The 23606-nt window shown below is 31.8% G+C and overlaps 5 protein-coding genes across 6 annotated transcripts; 3 read left to right on the forward strand and 2 right to left on the reverse strand.

Moving 5' to 3' along the window:
* The first annotated feature begins 335 nt into the window (after positions 1-335).
* LOC123890293 ((+)-neomenthol dehydrogenase-like) lies at positions 336-2411 on the forward strand. Its single transcript, XM_045939872.1, has 4 exons — positions 336-522; positions 895-1156; positions 1278-1442; positions 1763-2411. Exons 1-4 carry the CDS (start codon positions 503-505, stop codon positions 2138-2140), a joined length of 825 nt encoding a protein of 274 aa, XP_045795828.1. The 5' UTR covers positions 336-502; the 3' UTR covers positions 2141-2411.
* Positions 2412-2699: 288 nt separating this feature from the next.
* Positions 2700-3568, reverse strand: LOC123890294 (ribosomal protein S19, mitochondrial-like). The gene is made up of 2 exons (XM_045939873.1): positions 3420-3568; positions 2700-3328 (listed from the first exon to the last, which is right to left on the reverse strand). The coding sequence occupies exon 2, from the start codon at positions 3321-3323 to the stop codon at positions 2943-2945; it is 381 nt and encodes a 126-aa protein (XP_045795829.1). The 5' UTR covers positions 3324-3328; positions 3420-3568; the 3' UTR covers positions 2700-2942.
* A 454-nt stretch (positions 3569-4022) lies between these two features.
* On the forward strand, positions 4023-7142 carry LOC123890295 (E3 ubiquitin-protein ligase RHF2A-like). Its single transcript, XM_045939874.1, has 9 exons — positions 4023-4215; positions 4330-4398; positions 4852-4977; positions 5059-5105; positions 5262-5324; positions 5526-5601; positions 5858-6072; positions 6331-6438; positions 6581-7142. The coding sequence occupies exons 3-9, from the start codon at positions 4852-4854 to the stop codon at positions 6894-6896; spliced, it is 951 nt and encodes a 316-aa protein (XP_045795830.1). The 5' UTR covers positions 4023-4215; positions 4330-4398; the 3' UTR covers positions 6897-7142.
* A 3515-nt stretch (positions 7143-10657) lies between these two features.
* On the forward strand, positions 10658-13695 carry LOC123890296 (fasciclin-like arabinogalactan protein 15). The gene is made up of 3 exons (XM_045939875.1): positions 10658-12246; positions 13187-13324; positions 13424-13695. Exons 1-2 carry the CDS (start codon positions 10959-10961, stop codon positions 13231-13233), a joined length of 1335 nt encoding a protein of 444 aa, XP_045795831.1. The 5' UTR covers positions 10658-10958; the 3' UTR covers positions 13234-13324; positions 13424-13695.
* Positions 13696-17857: 4162 nt separating this feature from the next.
* LOC123890297 (protein WVD2-like 4) lies at positions 17858-21490 on the reverse strand. Of its 2 annotated transcripts, none has more exons than XM_045939877.1 (9): positions 21153-21429; positions 20632-20850; positions 20109-20444; positions 19948-20006; positions 19398-19475; positions 19170-19248; positions 19010-19081; positions 18793-18900; positions 17858-18451 (listed from the first exon to the last, which is right to left on the reverse strand). In XM_045939877.1, exons 2-9 carry the CDS (start codon positions 20830-20832, stop codon positions 18092-18094), a joined length of 1293 nt encoding a protein of 430 aa, XP_045795833.1. In that variant the 5' UTR covers positions 20833-20850; positions 21153-21429; the 3' UTR covers positions 17858-18091. The 2 variants fall into 2 exon arrangements, with proteins under 2 accessions (XP_045795833.1, XP_045795832.1); XM_045939876.1 differs by having other exon boundaries at positions 17866-18451; positions 20632-20836; positions 21153-21490.
* Between the last annotated feature and the right edge of the window lie 2116 nt (positions 21491-23606).

A 23606-nucleotide genomic window follows, 5' to 3' on the forward strand; every position in this document is an offset into this window, starting at 1 on the left:
GGGTGCGAAAAGTTCAAATCTTGTTCATTTCTTCTTTCAGCCCAACATATATGACGGTGGCAATGATGCAAGATCTAAAACAACATAAATTGAAATATCCCATTACATGAGCAATGATGTATGCAGGGAATAAAGTGCATAATTTTTAAATCTATGTACTAATTCTGTTTCACCTATGAACACATTGATAGCAGTATTTTTTTATCGTCTAGGTGCTTGATTCCATATGTATTTAGCAGTATTTTTTTATCGTCTAGAACATGCTCCCTTCCTAGCTCTTTCCATATGTATTTAGCTTTGTGCTAAATTTCTTTATCTGGTCAATCTTTTGGAGAAAATAATAATATATCAGTGGAATGTTCAATAGCAAGCTATCTATAAAAGCAATAGAGAGAACTCAATCCTTGCATCAAGTCTGAAAATTAAACTTCATATTTTTATTTCTTTCTTTTCTTCACCCTCGTAGTTTCTTGAGTTAATTTACTCCAATAATTAATAACCAATGGCAGAAGCAACCAAAAGGTACTTGTTTCTTGTTTTCTTCATCATTCATCATTCTTCAAATAGATTATTTTCTCTTTACATTGTGACTTCTAATCAAATATGGATTTGAATTGTCTGTAGTATGACTACACGCAGTCAACCATTCTTGAACCGTCCGATTAAAATCAAATAGATCATTTTCCAATATAAATTTAAATATCGAGCTTAAAATCTTGATTGGACAGTTCAAATGTGACTGCAACCACAAGGTTTGGATTGGATACAATACAAGTCCATAATATAAACAAGATATATCAGTTATTCAATAAACCTAAAAAATGAATTTTAATTTATAATAGCGACCGGAGATAATATCTATATATAACAATTTATAATCAAATATTTATACAGGTATGCGGTTGTGACAGGAGCAAACAAAGGAATTGGATTTGAGATATGCAAGCAATTGGCTTCTAAAGGAACTATAGTGATTGTAACAGCAAGAGATGAGTGTAGGGGTCTTCAAGCTCTTGATAAACTCAAGCAAGAGCTTAATCTTGCCATGTCTTACAATGACAATGTGATTTTCCATCACCTTGATTTGACTGACCCTAATAGCATAGCATCTCTTGCAAATTTCATCAAAACTCACTTTGGAAAACTTGATATCTTGGTACTGCATACCCTTAATTAACATTCACATTATTCTCTGTTCCATGTGCTCTTTTATAATTCATTGTTCTTTTCCTTCCAAAACAAAATTAATTATAATGGAATGCTTGCATTTATTGTAGGTAAATAATGCAGGACTTCTAACCGAAAATGAGGAATTAACTGAAGCATGTCTTAAAACAAACTACTATGGACCCAAGGGATTAACCAAAGCACTTATTCCTCTTCTCCAGTTTTCCAATTCACCAAGAATTGTCAATGTTTCCTCAACCATGGGAAGGCTAGAGGTATATATGTGATACTAACAAACAACAATATTGAAGAATGAAATCAATGACGGAAACATGATATCCTGCTCAAATATTGTCACTAAAATTTCTAATAACAAAAGTGGTGACATATTTCATTTTTCATGTCTAATTATAATCACAATAGTTTGTAATTTTTTAGCTAGTTTACCTTTCACTTTGGTTGTTTATTTGGAAACTTTTGTAAAAAAATATACAAATTAAATGTTTCTTTAATTTGAATTAAAGAATAAGCTATTTCATTTTGCTCTATTAGACAAATGAAGATAATGCTTTATTCCATACAATTTTGGTTGTAGATCATTCCAAACGGATGGCCTAAAGAAGTACTAAGCGATGTTCAAAATCTTACCGAAGAAAAGATTGACAATGTTGTGAATGAATTTTTCAAGGATTTCAAAGAGGGTTCATTAGAAACCAAAGGCTGGCCTCTTATTGTGAGTGCATATTCTGTGTCTAAAGCTGCTCTAAGTGCCTACACAAGAATTTTGGCCAAGAAGTATCCATCAATATGCAGCAATGCTATTTGTCCTGGCTATGTCAAAACAGATATAAATAGTAACACAGGTACTCTAACGCCATACGAAGGTGCTGAACCGATTGTGAGGTTGGCATTGTTACCTGACGGTAGTCCTTCTGGCCTCTTTTTCTCAAGATATGAAGATAAACCATTTTGATCAAGGACTAATTGTTTCTAGAAAATAAAAGCTCGATCATAGCGACAAATCATTTTCCTTTTGGCATTGTTATGTTTTTGTTGGTTCTGTTATGGTTGCATCTCATTGTAATTTTTTATTAGCTTGAGGAACTTAGGCACAACTTGTGCTTGGGTTCTAAGTTTTCTGCATTCAATAATAATGTTTTTCTTATATAAAAATATATTTATGTTTTAGCCTAATTTTCCATGTAAGTCTAAACAATAATATTATTGCGCATAGTTGGTAAGCATGTTCAAAATTTCTAAACACGGTGCATAAATTGTGTCGCGAGAATGAAAATAGATCCTAAACTGCGTCACAAGAGTGAACATAGCTAGCAATGAGTTTGTTAGACGCAATGCCATTACTAAGGTAAACAATGATAGGATCATAGGAATGTTAGGAAACATAGCAATTTTAGGTGTCTCGTGTGCACACACTAGTGTACAATCTTGCAACAATACATAAAATCAACTGAGAATCGACATACCTGTTCAGTGGCACGACATTCAGCATAACAAATAACCGTAAAATCCAGTTCCTCATAAATCATTCCACGACTGATAAATCATTCCATGAGTTAAACTAGAACAGCCAAAATGTCGATGAACCCAATTGATTCAACATCAATCATTGTCAAATTTAACAAAATCCTTATTCTCAATACTCAACTTAAATACTTCATACATAAATAAGCCATACTCTATATCCACATTGATGCAAATAACCGAGTATAAACTATAAACTATCGACTATCCATAAAATCAATTACTTAAAATAATCACTTCTTTTTCTTGAGTTGCTTAACTTTAGCATTAGGTTGATCTCTAGATTTACGTTTCCTAGTGAGAGCAAACTCACCGAACTTATGACCGACTTTTCCCTCGGTGATCTTACAACGAATTGTTGTTTTTCCGTTGTAAATCTTGACCTGAGAATCAACAAATTCCGGCAAAATAGTAGATCTCCGTGACCAAATGGTTTTGTTTTTCAGAAGTTCTGGATTCTTTTTCATCTTATGCAGAAATGCATCAATAAAAGCCGGTTTACGCGACACGATAGGCGACGACGATGGAAGATTCTTAGCAATGGCATTTGCAGTGTCGCCGGCGATTCCGAGAAATTGCTTGTTCAAAACCCTAAGTAATTCCGTAGGTCTCATTTTTCCTATTCAAACACAAAATTGAATCAAATTCAAAAGCATGAAAGTAAACATTGGAAAATTGAATCAAAAGAGGTTGTAAGATGAATTTCTCACCGTTTGTGGCGGCCGGTGATAAACTCCGGTTGCGTTTTCCGGTTAGTTAGTTGAGTTCAGTGCGACTTCGATAGAACTTTTCTTTTCCCGTAAAAGAAATTGTGTAAAATGGTGGGCCTTCTCAAAATGATGTGGATTGGGCTTTGGATTATAATCTGTGTTTAAAATAAAACACCATTCGCATATGGCATAGCAAATCTGACGATAGTACAAAACCAGTCCTTCATGCGGTCAAATTATGTTGTCACGTGGCCAAATGTGAGAGGCAATGACATGACTCCAACCAATCACATTGAATAACTCTGATTAAATTTTTTTATATACGTTAAATTTATAAATTATTATCAAGACATAAATAACTCTGATTAAAATTAAAAATTATAAAGTTGAATAATAATAATAATAATAATAATATAATCAATGTTATTAATATGACATGAGTTTAATGGACATGCACTTGAAATATTACATGGTTACTAGAAGAAATATACAATGGAAGCACAAGTTTTTACGCCATGAAGAAATATTAACCATATTTTTTTTGACAAATATTAACCATATTGTAAAAGTAGTATTTTGTATTTTTTAGGGGAAATATTTTGTATTATTTTTGTGAACAGGAGGAAAAGCATTGGTTAATAATGTGATAAAATGTTTGACACACATAATAACAACATTCAACACAATGCAAATATTTACATATTTAAAGGCAAGGAAACCAATACTTTGTTTTTTGTTTTGTTTTGTTTAAGCTCCTCCTGGAGGCAAAGAAGGGAGGGAATGAGGGTTTATCAAGGTAAAGAAGACAATCGTCATTTCTTTATCTTTATAATATTTTTTTTTCAACATTTTCATTTTTTTCACCAAGTCAATAATATTGTCTTCTATATATACGATCTCTCAATTTCAGACTCGTTCTTTTGTTGATTGATGATTGAGCCTCTCATTCCTGACCTTTTCTTTATTTTCCTCAATACAGGTATGTTTTGTTGAAATTTAATCATTTTTTGCATCATAACTTTTTTTTCAAATCCTCAAAGATATATTTGTATATTTTAATTTTACCCGGGATTGGTTATTATGAAATTGTGTTTAATGACGATCATCTCTTTCAAAAATGTTTTTGTTATATTCATAGTTCTTTGTGGTAAATATATTATTGTATAAAAAAAAGACTATTTTATGACCATGTTGCTTTCCAAATAATTGTCAACAAATTAAATGATCAAATATTTGAATAAGGATTTGAAGACATCTACTTCAATTGTGGTAGTTTTGTTATTAACATGAAATTTGGCTAATGATTATGAATGAATATTTTTATTGTGTTTCCTTTTTTACAATGATGCATATTTGAAAGTACCACCTTCATTGACAATATATTGTGTCTGACTTTTGATGTTTCTGGACTAATATGTCGATGGTTCAAAAGATGGAAAGCAAAACTGAAAAACAAATGACATCGGCCGCGGCCTTTGTTGAAGGTGGCGTTCAAGAATCTTGTGATGATGCTTGCAGCATATGCCTTGAAGAGTTTTGTGATAATGATCCTTCAACTGTAATATTAACTTTTATCTCTAACAAACATAGGTTATATATTTGAAAAATATTTTCTTACTTATTCTCCCTCTCATTACAGCTCACAGTTTGTCGACACGAGTTTCACCTACAGTGTGTTCTTGATTGGTATTATTCTTATTATTATCCATTTATTTTCAATGATTGAAGATGTTCTTATTATTTCCGTACATGTTTTACAAGTTAAGTTTAAATTTTCATAAACATATTTCGTAATCAACGAATATATATACTTAAGCAAATGTTACTTGCTCTTATTTGTAGGTGTCAAAGAAGCTCACAATGTCCTATGTGTTGGCAACCTATTAGTTTGACCGATCCTACCGGGTTCGTTACATAGTTTACTATTAACTTTGACCGATCCTATGTGTTGGCAACCTATTACTTTGACCGATCCTACCGAATTCAAAGAAAAAAAAACTAATATAATAACAGTTTTTCATTCAAAAACAAAATTACTATTAACAAAATTTACATTATGTATGTTATATTTCGTTAATCAGTTTATTATGTTATCAAACATGACAGTCAAGAATTATTTAAGGCGGTAGAGCAAGAAAGGAATTGGTGGGCCACTTCATCTAGAAATGTCAATACCTCTCATGTAAGTTATCACATTGTTGCTTTGTGTTTTCATTTTTATTATTAGCAAAATAAAAAATCAGTTAAATATGAATTTCAGTAATTTATTCATGTTTTTAATTTGAATGACTTTCCTTAGACCAAATAAAATAATTTCGTACTCCTTTTAGTCCTGCATATAAGAAAAAAATTTATTTTCTTATATTCATTGTAGAATTAATTTTTCTAGACTATAATTATACAACTTATTTATGTTGGCAATTCTCCTCGTTCTACAGCCACGTGAAGGCGTCAATGATTATAATTTAGAAGAGAGAATACTTCAACATTTAGCTGTTGTTGCATCAAACGAAAGAATACATCAACTTGGTCGAAGGGAAGGACAACAAATTCAACCAAGACAACGGACAGTACAATTTCAAACTGAAAGTTCTTCAACTAATGGATCTACTAATATGGAATCAAATGACCAAGAAACTTATTCTAGGGATAGGTGATTATAAACACATTTTTATATTTACATAAGTAATCCCCATTTCTTATATAACATGCCTCCATTATTATTATTATTTATCAAAAAATTACTAGAACACTAAATTGTTTGTGCTAACAATAGCCTATAGTAATTTTATGCATATTTCCATTATAAAGTGATGTATGCACCATAAACATAAATACTCTTTTTATTTTCTTTAAATCATTATTGATTGTGCGGATTATTTATACGTATTTTACAATTAATTTCTTGTAGAAGTGATGCGGCTAATTCTTCCCAGATAAACCAAAATAGAGCAAGGCCATCAGAATCGCACTCTTTTTCAGATACTTTGCGATCTAGACTTAATGCAGCGTCGATGAGGTATTCTCTCTCTCTCTCTCTCTCTCTCTCTATCTATGTGTGCGGGCGCGCGGGCACGTGTATCAGCGTGTATGCACGCACACTCGCTTCAATTCTATATTTTATAAAATCATTTTGTGTACTAACTTATCTCATGACTTAGATATAAAGAGTCAATTTCAAAGGGTACAAGGTGTTGGAAGAATAAATTGTTGTTTTCTCGAAGTTCTTCCATCGCTGAAGTTGGAACAGATGCAAGAAAAGAGATGAACCCAGGAACTTCTAGAGCATCTCAATCAAGGAAATTCATTGGAGCTAAGAAAAAACATAGAGTTCCTAAAACTTCTTTGTCAAATGGTTTGAAGGAAGGTTCTATAGGAGAGGCAAGCAACCAAAATTGTGTTGAAGTTGATGAAAAATATTTTTCATGTGACAACAGTACTCCAACTACTTCTTCAACCGGTTCACATTCAAATTGAGTTTTTTTTTTTGTTTTTGTTTTTTGTCATTATATATTTTTTTTGATCTAATATTTGAATGTGAGTTTTGATCTTTGTATCAACCCTTAAAAAAAACATTTCTTTATATCTATTCACCTTACAAATCCATCTTTTAAATATCATGATTTGTGAATAATATAAATCATTGTATTGTATTGCATTTTATTCAGATGATTTTGATTCAACTCATCCTATCAAGTAGAAAGCAAAGTTCAAATTTTGAAACTTTCTTTTCAAGTTTAATTGGTACCAAAAAAAAACTCTGCATATTTTTTGGAAGATCAAATTATTGTAAGTTTATATTGTCTCAATTCATTTGGCATTGATATAACGGGGCTTTGTGGGTCGGTACACCAGCTACCAAGTGTAGGCAGTCATATATTGGAGGATATTAAAAGAACTAGAAATATGTCTTTGGGATTTAATTAAGAGAAAAAAAGAATATGTTCCGTTAATGAATATCAATCATGTTTTCCGTCACGTCACACCACTTTTTTAATATGACATGACAAAATTATTGTTATTTATTGGATGATCGTGTAAAACTATTTTACATCGTCGGTGCATCTCCATTAAACTCTTTAATTAATATAATTATTGGTTATACATTTTTTTTTTCTTTCTGAAAAGACAATATTTAAAAAGTAGTATGATAGATCCACAAGTGTCTGGTTCCATTGTCGCAATAAAATGTATTGATTCCACATAGACTTGTAAAGCAAATGAATATATATTTTCTATATCGATGAATTTAGTTGGAAAAAATAGTGAATGTGTTAAAAGTTAAAACACATCCTAGTATTATAGATTTCATTACAAGGTTATATTTTTTAATTCAATCTTTTTTTTGTTATCAAAAATCAATTTGTAAACAAATCTTAAGGTGAGATATGAAACATAGTAAATGTCACCTCAAACTCATATCATATTTTCATTTTTTTTCATTCAATTTAATCAAGATTCTTGATAGAATTGAATAACAATACAAATTTGGATGAATATCTCCTCATGCATGCATATGTAGGTATTTTCATTTAATTATTTTCTCAAATCTTTATTATTATTATTTATTATTTTTTGGTAAATAGATGAAATGATAAGTTATTAAAAACTCACACACAAAATGTGATCGAATCTCAGTCATGACAGTCGACTCCCGAACACTAGCAAGCATTTCAACATCAGTTGAGTTAGGATCGTGGACTTGTCATATCTTTATTTTATTAGAGATAATCATAATATTGTACCAAAAAAAAAAAAGAAGAGATCATCATAATATTCTAGTAGGTTGATCAATTGCAGTCTTATTATAATTTGTCTTACTTTAAGAATATAGTATTAAATTCAAAAATGTTTTAAATGAGGGGAGGAAGGATCGTTTAAGGCAAGGAAACCGTGGAAGAAAAAGCTAAAATTGTAATTGAAGTGAAAAAGAAAATAAATAGTGAGTGAGAAGTGAAGATGACAACAATTGACTGAAGAACCACCGTGAGAGGAGAAGTCACCGTCTCTGTAAACAGGAAGGAGGAAGATGAAAAAGTAAAAAACACAGAGATGAAAAGTAAAAATAAAAACTCACTCACACCCTTTATGAAAAATCACGGGTCACGGTTGAAATTGAAAAAAATGGAGCGTAAATAAAACAAATAAATGAAACAAATATTTCTGAGTATCTTCCTTCGATTCATTGTCTCCGACACCGACACTTTGCCAGACTAACATCCTTAACACTCACGAACAACAAATACACACAATATTCACGTTTCGGCTCGGCTCCTTTACCATTTTTCTTTTTTAATTAATTATTATCTCAAATTTGCTTTTGGTCTTTTTAAAAGCTTAATACGGTGAGGTGTGTATACTAGTACTAGTAGATGAATAAATTAACGTGCCACCTTCTCTATTTTAGGATGGATGGAATGGAACATTCATATAATAATCATCATAACATAATCATTACAACTAAAAATAATTCTCAAGAGTTAACATTCAATTTAATACTATGTTTGAAACTTTTAATTACAATAATCAATTTGCATAATTAAGAATTTCTCTAGTTGTAAAAAGACAGGTCTTAAATTCGAAAAATTTGAATTCGAATCTGCTAGTATTATTGAAAAATGGTAAATGTAATCATTCATGCGCAACTACAAATATCTATTTAAGAGATTGATCTCTTTCAATAAATATTTTTTTATACGTACCGGTCGAAGATTGAACCCGAAATCAAATGATTATGAGGTGAAAATATTTACTAATCATGAGACACTCTATTGGTTCTTATTGGAATTTTTCTTTGCAAACCTTTGAGCATTAACTAAAAGTTGTCCCAATTTTATTTTCTATAAAAAAAGAAATTAAGTTGTCTCAATTTTTGTGTCAAAGAATAAAAATTTTATTTTTTGAGATCAACCCAAGTCTTATAATTATTCTCAACTATTTTCTCTCTTAGAAATTAACAATTATTTTTAATTTTCATATAACCAAAATAAATCTCAAAATATAACCAAGATAAATCTCAAAATTCTCTAAACTAAAATAAATATTCCCTCTTCGATTAAAATTAATACAACTTTAAAAATAAGGGAATTTATTTTTATTGTTTTAGAAAAAAAAATAATCATTAAAAATTTACACACACAAATAGTAAAAGAGTCGAGATATATTCTCCAATCATAATTTCTAACTTAACAATTTTAATATTTTTATTGGTTGAATTAAAATTTATGAACAAAACAGTCCCGTGAGTTTAGTACAGTTGACAAGACATATCATTATATATGCAGGGTTCGGGGTTCGAACCCCGATCATCCCACTTATGGGTGATCGTATCCGAACAAATCCAAAAGTAAAACCGCAAATCAAACCAATCCAAACCGAAACGACAAAAAATTGCATTTCGTTTTAACTGCACGAATAATTTTTCTTCCAAACCGGTTTGGTTTGGTATGCGGTTTTCATTTCAGAAAACCGAACCAAACCAGACCGTATTTCTTAACTTAGCTCTATCAACTATTAGCAATCAACCCAGATTGAGTCCATAAAATAATAGGCTGTCAAAATATATCATTTCACTTGATCGAGAATTATACTCTTGGTATTAAAAATAAGTTATTATGTATATGCATATTGTATCATGTAAACCATAAAATAAATTAAAATTTCCTATGTTTATTTTGTAACCCGTTGAAAATATTGTAATATTTTTTATATCGTGATAAATTGCAAAAACCGAACAACCCTAACCGCATCGGTTTGGTTTGATTTGGATGTCTTTTTAAAAATCAACTGAACCAAACCGAACTGGATGCATTTTTATCTCGCGATTAAGATAAATTTTATGCTCAAAACCAAACCAAACCGTACCACGAACACTCCTAATTTCACTTGTCCATCTTAAAAAAAAATTATGAACAAAACAAAAGAATTTTATGATGCACAACAAAACAAATACTATTTCATTAAATAAAATAGGAAAGTAATTTATTGATAAAAATGGTGGAAAAATATATATATTTTTTTGGTCAAGTAGCCTAGCGACTAGAAATTCCACCCTTAAGATAGATAAGTGGGATGACCGGGGTTCGAACCTCAGCCCCCTGCATATATAATGCGATGTCCAATCAATTGAGCCAAGCTCATGGGACAAATGGTAGAAAAATATTTAGTAATACTAAAATGGTAACGTGGCTTGGCTTGGCTTGGAAACAAAGGGTATATGATACAGTGATGTATAAATGATAACAAAACACAAACAGCACATCACTTCCCGTGTGGTCCCATTCTACAGCCTGTCAAACAACACTAATTTTTCTCTCACAGTCCCTTTCCTTCCTTCTCAACCCCTAAACCATTAACCAAAAGCTAACTCACACTCACAATCTCCATTGAAAAACCTCTCAAGACTCAACAACAACCATACCCCACAATACACGCCACTTCACTTTACCTTCTCTTCTCTTCTTCCCACCTTCTCACTCTCTCATTTTGCCACCAAAAAACCACTATCATTGTTTCTCTCAATCTTCACCAGAGACCAAAATGGAATATCCCAATTCCATCTATGGTCTCTTCTTCATCCTTTTCCTAATCCCAATCCATTCCGCATTCACTCACAATTCAACCTCAACCGTTCAGATCAACTCCAACTCCATCCTCGTTGCGCTTCTGGATTCTCATTACACCGAACTCGCGGAACTCGTTGAGAAAGCTCTTCTCCTTCAGAAACTTGAAGAAGCTGTTGGTAATCACAACATCACAATCTTCGCTCCAAGAAATCAAGCTCTTGAACGTGACCTAGATCCTGAATTCAAAAGATTTCTTCTCGAACCACGGAATCTGAAGTCTCTTCAAATGCTTTTGATGTCTCACATTCTTCCTTCAAGAATCGCTTCTCATCACTGGCCGGAAAATAGTCTCCGTCATCAGACACTCTCCAACCACCGTCTCCATTTAACAACAAACCCTTCCGGTAAGAAATCTGTTGATTCCGCTGAGATCCTCCGCGCCGACGATGTTCTCCGTCCCGACGGTGTCATCCACGGTATCGAACGTCTCATTGTACCTCGCTCCGTACAGGAAGATTTCAACCGGAGAAGAAATCTTCGTGATATATCAGCGATTCTCCCGGAAGGAGCACCGGAGGTAGATCCAAGAACAAACCGGCTAAAAAAACCAGCACCAGTCCCTGCCGGAGCTCCACCGGTGTTACCAATCTACGATGCTTTAGCACCAGGTCCTTCTCTAGCTCCGGCACCGGCACCAGGACCGGGAGGACCACGTCATCACTTTAACGGAGAACGTCAAGTGAAGGATTTCATTCAAACTCTTCTTCATTACGGTGGTTACAATGAAATGGCGGATATTCTTGTAAACCTAACGTCGCTTGCAACGGAAATGGGTCGTTTAGTTTCTGAAGGTTATGTTCTAACCGTTTTGGCTCCAAATGACGAAGCAATGGCGAAGTTAACGACCGATCAATTGAGTGAACCAGGTGCACCGGAACAGATCATATATTATCATATAATTCCAGAGTATCAAACGGAGGAGAGTATGTATAACGCTGTTAGGAGATTTGGGAAAATTAGTTACGATACACTCCGTTTGCCTCATAAGGTTGTTGCTCAGGAATCTGACGGTTCCGTTAAATTTGGTCACGGTGATTCTTCTGCTTATTTGTTTGATCCTGATATTTACACCGACGGGAGAATTTCCGTTCAGGGTATTGACGGTGTTCTTTTACCACCGGAGGAAGAGAATGAAGATGAATCAGCCTCAATTAGCCGTGCAAAAATTCCACTTGTTAAAGTTGCTACTAAACCAAGGAGAGGTAATTTTCTTTCTTAATTTTTCTTTAATTATTTTATTACTATATTAATCTAATTGTTAATTGATTGATGATTTTTACACTTTATTATAGGTATAGATGAGGTTAATAATGAGTTATTTTGCTTTGTTTCACCTTTTACAAAGGGGTTTTTGGTACCTTTTTTGGGGTTTTTTGTTGGTTTGGCTTTACTCTTGTTTGGGCTAATTATGCTAATTTTGGGTGGGTTGAAACTTGAAACATGAAAGCTCATGTTGATGAACTATAAATTTTATGCTAATTTAATCGAAGTTACAAATAACACTGAAATTCACATACATTATAAGATTTTGAATTCGAAAATGTTCAACTTAATAATATTGACATTTTCAGAGTTGAACTAGGGTTTACGAATAATTTATGCTCATTAATAAACCTTTAATTTCTTATGGCGATGAACTTGCCAACTATTTAGAGATATTGAAAAAATGGTTGTTTTTCTCTAGTGAATTTCATTTATTTTTGTCTGAATATTTTTGTCCTAATGTTCTTTGCCTCAAGTACCAAACAACTAGTCCATGTGACTAATTAATTAATAATTAAAATACATAAAAAGAATTCAATGTGCCAAGCTGTGAACAACCTCGGTGCTGAAACGGTTTGTCTGGATCTGAGACTAACCATTATTTTATTTTTCATACTATAATTTATTTATTTACACTGTATATTATTTAGTCAACTATAGCATATTATGTTTTATTATTACTTTGATTTTTACAATTTAATTAATTGATACGCATTTAGGAAAGATATAAAATTCATTTTTTTGCAAGTTTCAACTAACCTTCATTATATAACATGTCTTATTTTTTTCTTCTTGTATACATGTGAAATATGCAATAGAATTGCTGTGTGTGGTATTAGTTGACTTAACATTTTCATTTTACCTAAATGCATGTGGCAGGGAAGTTGCTGGAACTCGCATGTAGCATGGTTGGAGTCTGCTCATGAATGAAATCGCTTTCTCAACTAATCGCTTAAAAATAGAAAAAAAAAATTATAATAAAAAAAAGAGTGAATTTATATGTAAACTTGATGAATGGTAAGTTTACCTACTAATAATACTATTCCATTGTCTGCATTTGTTTGGATGAGAGTTTAATCTAATCTGATGATAATTTTTTCACCTGGGATTATGCAGTTGTAGAGTTATTAATCATTTTCAATACAAAGGGGAGCGATTGAGTTGCAAGATTTCGGTGGGAACTCACACAGAAGATAACAAATTTTCTGTCATTTTGTTTCATACTGTAATTACATATCATTTTTTTATTAAATTTTTATATTTTATGTTGATTCACTGTCTCTGTATGCATAAATAACACCTTCAAATACGACACTATCCTCTCTCGGTTGCATTATATTTTTTCCCCTGTTTGTATGTGAATCAAAAAAATATTATTATCCCTTCAAGTTCCAACTCATTTTCGTCGGTAAATCTATTTTTAAAACCAACTATGAAATGGACATTTGACCAGAAGAGATTGAAAAGAACACCATATTCTTGAATTTCTTTTATAATTTTTTTGCTGAGTAACACTTTGCTAATTCTATTAAATGACATGCATTTGTTCTTTATAACTGGGTCCAGAATGATATTTTATTTTATAAAAGTAAAAAAATTCAGAAAGGGAATATTAGCAGAGTTCTTCATAAAAATTAATGAAAATGGACCACTTAGCAGAAAATCTATAAAAAATAGCAATGGAAATGGACCTCTCAACAAAAGGTTTATAAAAAACAAAAAGAAGTAGACTTAATATTTGTTTTGCTTCACTTGTTATTTTTCTTTCTCTGTAAACCTGTTGTTGAGGGGTTATTTCATGGATAGGTAAATTAATGGTGGCAGATGAATGTTGAAAGGAAGAAGAAGAAGTGGTTGGGGGATTCATTATTTGTGGAATAAGACAGAGTAGCTAATTGTATTTGCTTAGAGAGGGTCCTCCAAATGTGTCGGTTATTATATAATACTTAATAAAAGACTCTTTGTGTAATGTCACGTTTGTGCTTTTGTAGGAAACACATTGCTATCAAAGCTGTCTTGGGTCTTGGCCCCAATAGTAGGATTATTCCTTGATTACCAAACAAATCATTCCCACTCACTCTTATATTCTTTCTTTACATAATTTTTCTCAAAGGAAAATTCGTTGAACATAACAAGAAAGAGGTGCAAATGCCAAATTGTCAATCCTACATTACTCCACTTCTGGCATGTAAAGAGGATGTCTACTAGGGTGGGCAAAGTGTTAAATATAATTTACATTACATCAATGCTTGAAAATCATTAGAAATTCTAACTAAGTTAAGTAAAAGCATATGGTATTACTCATTGTGATGACCTAATTTGTATCAACTAGATACAGGTTGGGTATCATAAAGGAGAATAATACCGATCTAGATTACTATCTTGTATCTTAGCCGTAAAAATGTGAAGAATCTTAAACTTCTAGTACATTTGTCGTCATTGTAGTTTTGAGCAATTTTTAAGCATCATTCATTGTAGATGTGATACTTCTCACCCTAGCTATCACTTGTTTATAAAGAGAGGATAACATTGAAGAAATTAAAACGAGAGAAGGTGCTGACGCTGCTCTAGGCACCAAGTCTTTGGTGAAATAGTGTTTCTTGTATTATATACTCTTATATTTTTGTTTAAAACTCGGTATTCAGCTCTAGAACCGATTAATCCGAGGAAATTATATACTCTTATATAAATAGCGTGTCTTGTATTATTTAAAAGTCCCTTGATGAAAGGTTAATTTTACATATGAAATAGTGTGTCTTGTATTATATACTCCTGTATGAATAATACTAGCTAGCACATCAAAAAGTACGCAATAATTGGCAATATACAAAACCATTTCGCACTAATTTACTTAGTTTAAATCATCATTTCATTCTCTAATGCATGATTAAAGGGCAAAAAAACATATTTTTATGAAACTACTATTGAAAGATAGACTTGTTATCTTTGTGCAAATCATATCAAGGTTTTCCAAAGTAACATTGAAGAAGAAAATTCTCTCTTCATTCCATTTGCATCCAATATACATAAATTAATTGATGGAGACTAATCAAACTTAAAGCTTGATACACTCACTTTGAAATTCTCTATATATGCAATCTTTATCAATATCCTCTTTGTTCACTGCACTTCAATAACAATATTTTTAACATCAAGAAACGAAGGAAAAAAAATAGGTTTTTTGAGGGTTTGGGAAGAATTGACAAATTTTTCACATCATTTTTTATAATACATAGGATAGGATTACTATCAAATAATTACAACCGTTTGAAGTATTTAATCTTAACTTATAATGAAAAGTTTATGTGAGTTGGGTTTAAGAGGCTCATTAAAATCAAGACATACCTCAGGACTCAAAGAATGTTAATAGAGGTATCACCAATCAAAAAAATTCTCATGCTAACAACAGAAGTGGAACTCACGTTTTTGCTTATATAAAAAAAAAAACGTTCTTGTAGGGTATAAATCAACCCGATTGTAACAAATTGTACCAAAAAAAAAAAAAAAATCAACCCGATTGTTATGTTGTTATGAATCAATCTTCAATTAGATAATCATAACTATTTCCAAAGTGAGATAGTATATAATTATATGCTACTTCCTCTCTTCCATTTTAGATGACCTACTTTGACCAAGTGCACTCACATATATTTGTTTTGACCATATTTTTCTAATAATATATAAATGTAAATATTAGCATATTTGTTTTGATGAGTATTTTTAAAATATTAATTTTTTTTTTATAATTTTTACAAATAGACAATTAAAAATATTAAAAATTCTGCATTAACATGTATGCAATATGAGTCAAAAAATGTATGCAGTAATCAACTATATAATTTATTTTTGGACGAAGAAAGTATTAATTTGTTGACGGTGATGAAAACCAAAAGAAGAGGAATGTAATGGTGGCCTTCGTTTAGGGTTAGGTACATGGCGTAAACGAAAATAACGAATATTTGATTTTACTATGTTTTTAGTTAGATTTTTATTTTCTTTTACTATCTTTTAGTCCGATTTATTATTTTTTAATTTTTCTCAACTATTTATTCTAAGTTTAGCGCTCACGCAGTATAAAAAAAAAAAAAAAAGTTTGGCGCTTGCTAAATCTATTGTTTTCGGACTGCGTCAGTATACGTGAATTGTGATTCCTACCTTCTTTCGTGTTGCAGAATGTCAATGGAGGAAAGTGGGAAACGGCTGAAATCGGAATTGGGATCGGAATCGAGCGGGAAACGGCTGAAACCGGAACAGGAACAAAAATTGGAACAGAAACTGAAATCAAAACCCGATGAAAATCTTGTGGAGAGGGACATCACTGCTAATGGAAAAACTGAATATTTTGTTTGTGATTAATTTTTTCACTGCTAATGACAAAGTAAAAAAAACCCGTGGATAGGGTATATTTATAACCCAAACTATAAGTATATTTCTAAAAGTAGCATGTATGTGATGAATGAGGAGATGAATGCTGCACTTAAAGACTATACAAAGCGTTCCCGTGGCCTAAGTGTACGTATGTACTCCCTCCGTCCCAAATTGAGTGCAATATAGTCAACTGTGTCACTCAATTTGAGACGGAGAGAGTATCTATCTATTTGAATTTTGTTTTCAATATTTCACTCTGTTAATTTTAATTTATTCTTGATAACAACAATGCAGCCATACGATGCTATCGCCCCTCCGCCAATTGTTGTTTTATTTGGCGGGATTCGGCCCCTTCCCATAAACAATGATAATCGCGCTACTCTCACGGCCTTCTGTAACCTTGCTTTGAGCGATTACAATGAACGTATTAAGGGTTCAACTTTTGTGTTTCATCAACTTGTCAAGTGTACCTTTGCTCTCTCTTCTCTTAGTGGCTATTACATTACCTTTCAAGCAAAACCAGAAGAAAAAGAAGGATCCTGCTGCTATAACAACTTTTCAGGCCCTAGTATGGGAGCGTAGAAACGAACCACCTGACTGAGGTCAAAGAGTGTAAAATTAAAATCATTAGTACACAGTATTCATATTTTAATGTAATCACTTATTGACAATCACATACTACAGTTTTGGTGATTTGAGAAATTTTATTCCTTGTTTACTTTGTTTAAGCGTGAGAGTTTCTCCGTAAATAGAGATATTTTATAGCACTATAGGCACCAATACGTTTGATATGAGTGCAATTAATGTTCCGTAAATAGAGACATTTTATAGCGCTATACTATAGGCACGGATACGTTTCATATGAATGCAATTAATGTCAAAAAATTTAAATTAATGTATTCTTAAAAGAATTTGTTAATCGACCCATTTACATCCGATTTACATAATAAATTAATAATGATAAATCAAACCCAAAACTTAATTAGTATGTTCACACACGTTAAAATTTATTTAGCAATTTTGATCGTGCAACTAAAGAACTAAAACAAGATGTATTGCAGCCTTACGATGAACTTAGAAGGGGACCACACTGCATGCACGGTAGAAAAGACAATCGTATGTCAAATACTCCCTCAGATTCTATATATAAAAAAGTGTCTTTTAAATTCATTATAAAATATATTCTAAAAAGCAATTTTTTTCATATATAGAACAGAAGGGAGTACATAAATGGCTTATTCAATAATAAATAATTGAAATGGCATTTTAAACAGACATCACAAAAGGCAACAATGTTAAAAAAAACAACTCTTACTTGCAATACACGTTTGTGATGAAACCAAACTCTATTCACAACAACAATAATAGCTAAATACTACTAGTATTTAATAACATTGATTCTTAGTCTTACACATTCTACACTCCAACAGTAACCTCACATGATGGAAACTCAAGTGTAGTAGTAGAATCTAAAGCCTGTGCATAATCATTTGCAGCATGATCTGTCTCAGATTGTTGCTCAATGTCATCTTTGAATTCAGAATTGTTTACATGTGGACTTTGGCATTCTTCATTGCTTCCTTTGGTTGCATTTTCCTGACACTTCACCTTGGCTTGGGTTTTTCTCATTGGTTTCTTTGAAATCACCTCTTTAGTATGACCCTTTATTATGTTCTTTACCTTGGTTGAGTCATTCTGCTGTTGATTCCCACGTGGACTTGTGCAAGACTCTTTGTGTCTTCCAAGCTTTGGAGATCTTGGCCGGGTTGTTGGTATCTAATTGGAAGTACATGAAATCAATCACAATATATATGTAGGCATGAAACTATTATTACTTTGAAAATTGAAAGAACAAGCAACATGAAATAAGTACTTCCTCCGGTCTAAGTAAAGATTCTTTTTTCTGATTCATTGAATAACTGATGTATTTGGTCCATCAACAGATGCAATCTTTGCTTATATATGAGATCGGAGGAAGTACATCAGAAGAAAAAGAGCTTAGGAGCACTTTGTAACATGAAAGGATGTCAATGTAGTTATAGTCTTTGAATATCTCATAAAATCAGTATAGTCTTAAAATCAGTATCAGTTAGGAGGACATGTGATGAATAAGTTACCTTCTTGAGCTCAACTTTTGGAGGTGGTTCCCTATAGAAACTTGGCATTGGAGTGGCTTTGAAAGTCAAGCTCTTCCTCAATTGCTTGATCTCTGCCTCTTGGTTTTCCTGAGAACAAAACATGGAAGAATTATTAAGCTAAAAACAGCAGATAAAAATCAGATAACAACATGCAACAGAATTCATTAAATTGGTGATCATATATATTAATATTTACCTTTGATTTGGCTTGTTGGTTGGTTTTTTCTGCTTCCTTGGCTAGAACTTTTTCCTCTATCTTTGAGAAAAACTGTGGAAAAAGGGACCAAAATGGATTAATATCTATAATTTGCTATATAGTAACATCAATAGGGTGTAAGTAAGGTTACAGTTACTACCTCCTTCCTCTTTTCAGCTCTTTCTTCCAATCTTGATGAAAATCCAGAACATATGTTTCTCTGACGAAGAGCAGCGCTTCTGATAACATATACATATAAAAAAAAAATCATTAAAATTTTAGCCAAAGTAGCAAAAAACATTGAAACAATGAAAGATAAGGAAAAGTCAGTGTCAATAAGACATAGAATGGAAAAATGTCCTCAAAGTAATAAGATGAAAAACCATACGAAGTTGTGGAGTGAGAATCGTCATCCTCTTTACTTGGTTTTGCAGTTTTTGATGAGTTTGATATTTGATCAGCAGGTCTGCAAAAATATAAAAAACTAATTGTTGTTAAAAAGTGGCTATAACATTGTTACAACGCTCTAGTGTAGCGGAATTTGAACAATTCCTTATTGTTTCCTAATATGCTGTTTAGTACAAAATGTTGTCAAACGCTATAGCAATATCGCATAGTAAAGTTTGAATAAAACATTATTCTCTTCTATTGGCAATTGACAACACCGGTAAATACACTAAGGTTTATTGATGACAAACGTTGACACAGGCACAAGACACGCGAGACCTTAATGCTCAAATGTACTGTAAAAAAGGACCGAGTATTTGATGAGACACCAAACACAACACTGACATTGACATGTAGACACCAATAGTAATTTTAGAAACTAAGAATAATTGAATATAATCACAGTTGTCTCGATATTCAAAGACGGACACATGTCAGATACCAAATGCGTCGTTAATTTAAATGTCAGTGCTACATAAGTTTAGACTTACAGAGCTGCCTCAGATGTGTGGCTTTTGGTGACTGCAGCAACTGAAGTAGACCTTCCAAACTAGCACATAGAAAAGAAATATTGTTATGAACATGGAAAACAATGTAAGAAGCAAAGAAGCTATAACAAAGAAAGGAAATAAGGAAAAAGAATCACTGTTACCACAGAGCGTTTCAAACCAGGCATTGATATCAAAGTAGTCCTCTTTTTACAACCTTCAATGTTTGTTTTTCCCTCATTTGATTTCCCTTCAAAGTTTGTGGACTTGCTTGAATGACGGAGAGTCGAGGCTTGAACATGTTTAGCTTTTGTCTTCACAAGACTCCCATCCATGCTTTTATGCATAGAATCTTCTCTAGTTGATTTGGATGGGAAAGACAAACTCTGAGAAAGTGTTGACCTTTGTTTTCTAGATATTGAAGTTGTACCTTTCAAATTGGATTTATCTTTGACAAATTTGTTGCTCTTGGAAGCAACACTTTCTCTGCTCTTTGTTTCCTAATCATATTAGCAATTTGTTTAAATTTCGTTACGCTACAATGTTATTGTGCCACAACACTATGTACTAAATAGCGTATCACAAAACAATAAGGATTGGCTCAAATTCTGCTATAGCGCCGCTATTTGACAACACAATTGTAAATAATCATTATCATAATTGTATTTAGGCCAATTCTAATGGTACCTTAGGAAGTTTTGAATTTTTAGAGGCTTCAACTTCAACAATGTCACCAATAGATATGTGGCTTTCAACCTTAGAATCTACATTCTCATTTTGAATTTCTTCGCCGCAAATGTTTGCATCTTCTTTGTTTATATTCTCCTTAGATGTCACTCCAATAACACGTTTCTCTTCCTCCATAGCAACTTCATTTTCAGATTCCATTTTGCTACACACAGAAAACTATAGATATAATTTTTCTCAATCTTTTGGATACTTGGAAACTAAATATAATAGGAACATTTCTTCATAATTTTTGGACAAAGGTTGACTACATTTCTTCATAATATTTTTAAGTCTTTTATACATCAACTTTACAAATTAATCAAATTACTATAGAATAGGTACACTCTTCACAAGTTTGACATAAACATAAATAAGATTCACTTGATATAATTTTATGAACACATAATTCACTAAAATAAAATATGCATCAGAACTATGGTATCAGAAATAATATGTAAAATATGCATCTTTGTAATTACCTCAAAAACTTTTGTTCTTGAATAATGTACTTGACTTATTAATTAGCAAGATTAATATGGAAGATCTAAATGAATTCAAAGATTGAGTAGAACATGGCTTATTAAGTAATGGATTGTGATAGTTGAAGCAATTAAGGTGTAGTTGGTGATGGTGACACTCAAGTTTCTTGGGAGAGAAATATGAGAAAGAGAAAGATTTGTGTGAATGATGAAGAGGAATAGGCAGATAGATTAATAGTAAGTTAGTAACAGTTACAATGACTTCTCCACCACTATCTAAAATCTGTAACTGTCACCACAAGAAAACTTTTCTTTTTCTTTTTAATGTTTTTAACTATCACTTATAAAAAAAAGTGAAATTTTACTAGTACATGGTACTACTACATTATTGATTGATGAATCAAAAGTGGGAAACAAGAGGTGACATTTGTCCTATTTCTCCATTTGGTAATCTTTCTTTTTTTATTGGTGTATCTTATTATGTTTGGTTGATGATTGCTAAGAATGTGATTAATAATGTTTGACAGTACTCTATGCTTATGTGCCAAGAAACACACATAGTTGATTAATTCATTAATCACCAATTATTTCAGTAATCGTATGATATTTTCATGTTTTTATATCCACTTCCTAAGACTAATTTTAGATGTGTCTTTGGTACTCATGCTATTATCAATATGAAATGTTCCTTTACTATTTGGTGGTACAAATATTAATCTCGATGATCAATTATTTTTTTTATACACAAGAGTTTGGTAACTCAAACAAATTAATAAAAAATAGAAAAAAAATAATGAAATAATATGTATTTTTCAACTAATTAAATAAAATTTATTTTTATGTGTATGTGACCAAATTCATGTGTTCAATATTTTTATCAAACTAATGGCAAGTTCTAAAAGAGTATGCCAATATCAACATTTTTTTATTATAAGAATTTCATAGTAAGAAAAGGTTAAAAATTACTAAATATATTGCATTAAAAATTTAATTTGTATACATTCATCCAATTAAATCACTCATAATAGTTATTTCTTAGAAGTTTGTAAATAAGACAATGTTTCTTTTATAAGTAAATAAATTTAGATGAATTATTGAATTTTGACAAATTTAGGCCTACTTGGTGGGTACCATGTACACTCCCCATAGGATCCCACGAATTATTGTATAGTTGGACGACTTTATATATAGGACAAATCATTCTCTTGGTTTATTTTATAAGCAATCACTCTCTTGGGTTGATCCATGTGAAAAATACATGAATTTTATGTATTTTTGTTAAGACATGCAGCGATCAAAATTCAGATTATGACAAGCTATTAGATTTGATTTAGTGATGAGAATTTTGGGTAGTATATTAAAAATTTTGGATTTGATTTCAATTTCATTGTAAACAACAAGATTCAGATTTTTGATATATTCAAATTTAAACAGAATTTGTTACCTATAATAATGGTGCATTGAAAATTTAAATAAGATGAGTACATGTGCAAAAAAATAGAAATTTATAAGTGAATTAAGATGAGAGTATAATAGAAAGATAGGGTACAAAAATTTAACTTTCTTAATTTTGTGTTATCATTTTACAAAAACGGAGGGAGTAATTTGTATGGACTCAATTTTAGTGACACGGTAAGAAGGGCTGAATAGAGGAGTGGAGAAATAAAAGATGTTTTCTCTCCCCACATTCCATGAATCTTTTATACCCCTCAATATTCCAATTTTATCCTTGCAGAAAAATTCGGTTCGCAGAAACTGAATTTTTACTAGTGCAAATTCAGAGTAAATTTTGATTTTTAGAAACCGAAATTACAAAAAAAAACTTCGGTTTTTACGAACCGAAGTTTTTTCAAAGGCAAAATTGGAAATTCAAGAGGGATAAAAAATTCACGGGAAGTGGGAAGAGAAAATATCGAAATAAAAAGTGTATTTTTGGTACATAACAAAAAAAAAAAGGGTGTTAGAGAACATGGGATTGGTGTTGTTGTCTGGTTAGGGATGAGATGGAAGGAACAAGGAACATAATTGGTGGCACGACAGGACAGAGCATCACTGACCGACGGGTATTAACCGCTCGTGAGTTGTCAGAACGTGTGGCGCCCTCCCATGATTCATGAGATGAGACATCATCCCAGGGTTCAAATTGCTCTCTACGTTCTAGGGGTCCCATAAAATAAATAAAAAACAATATTTTTTTTTTTTTATAAATTGAAAAAAGACAAACTCATTAAAAACTCACACACACAAGTGAAATAGCCGGAGTTCAAACCATTTATGACCCTACAAAATTATCAAAAATACTCATGTCCGCTCTTAAGTAGCTGATGTTTTTTCTCGCAACATTCTAATTTTTATAACGTCCGTTTCTCATTTTTATAAGTTTTATAACGTCTGCCACTTAAGTAGCGAAACCGCGAAAAAGTGAAAATGGAAACTCGTAGGCGCGGATAAATG

The sequence above is a fragment of the Trifolium pratense genome, linkage group LG6 (assembly GCF_020283565.1).
Source record: "Trifolium pratense cultivar HEN17-A07 linkage group LG6, ARS_RC_1.1, whole genome shotgun sequence".
Taxonomy (NCBI): Eukaryota; Viridiplantae; Streptophyta; class Magnoliopsida; order Fabales; family Fabaceae; genus Trifolium; species Trifolium pratense.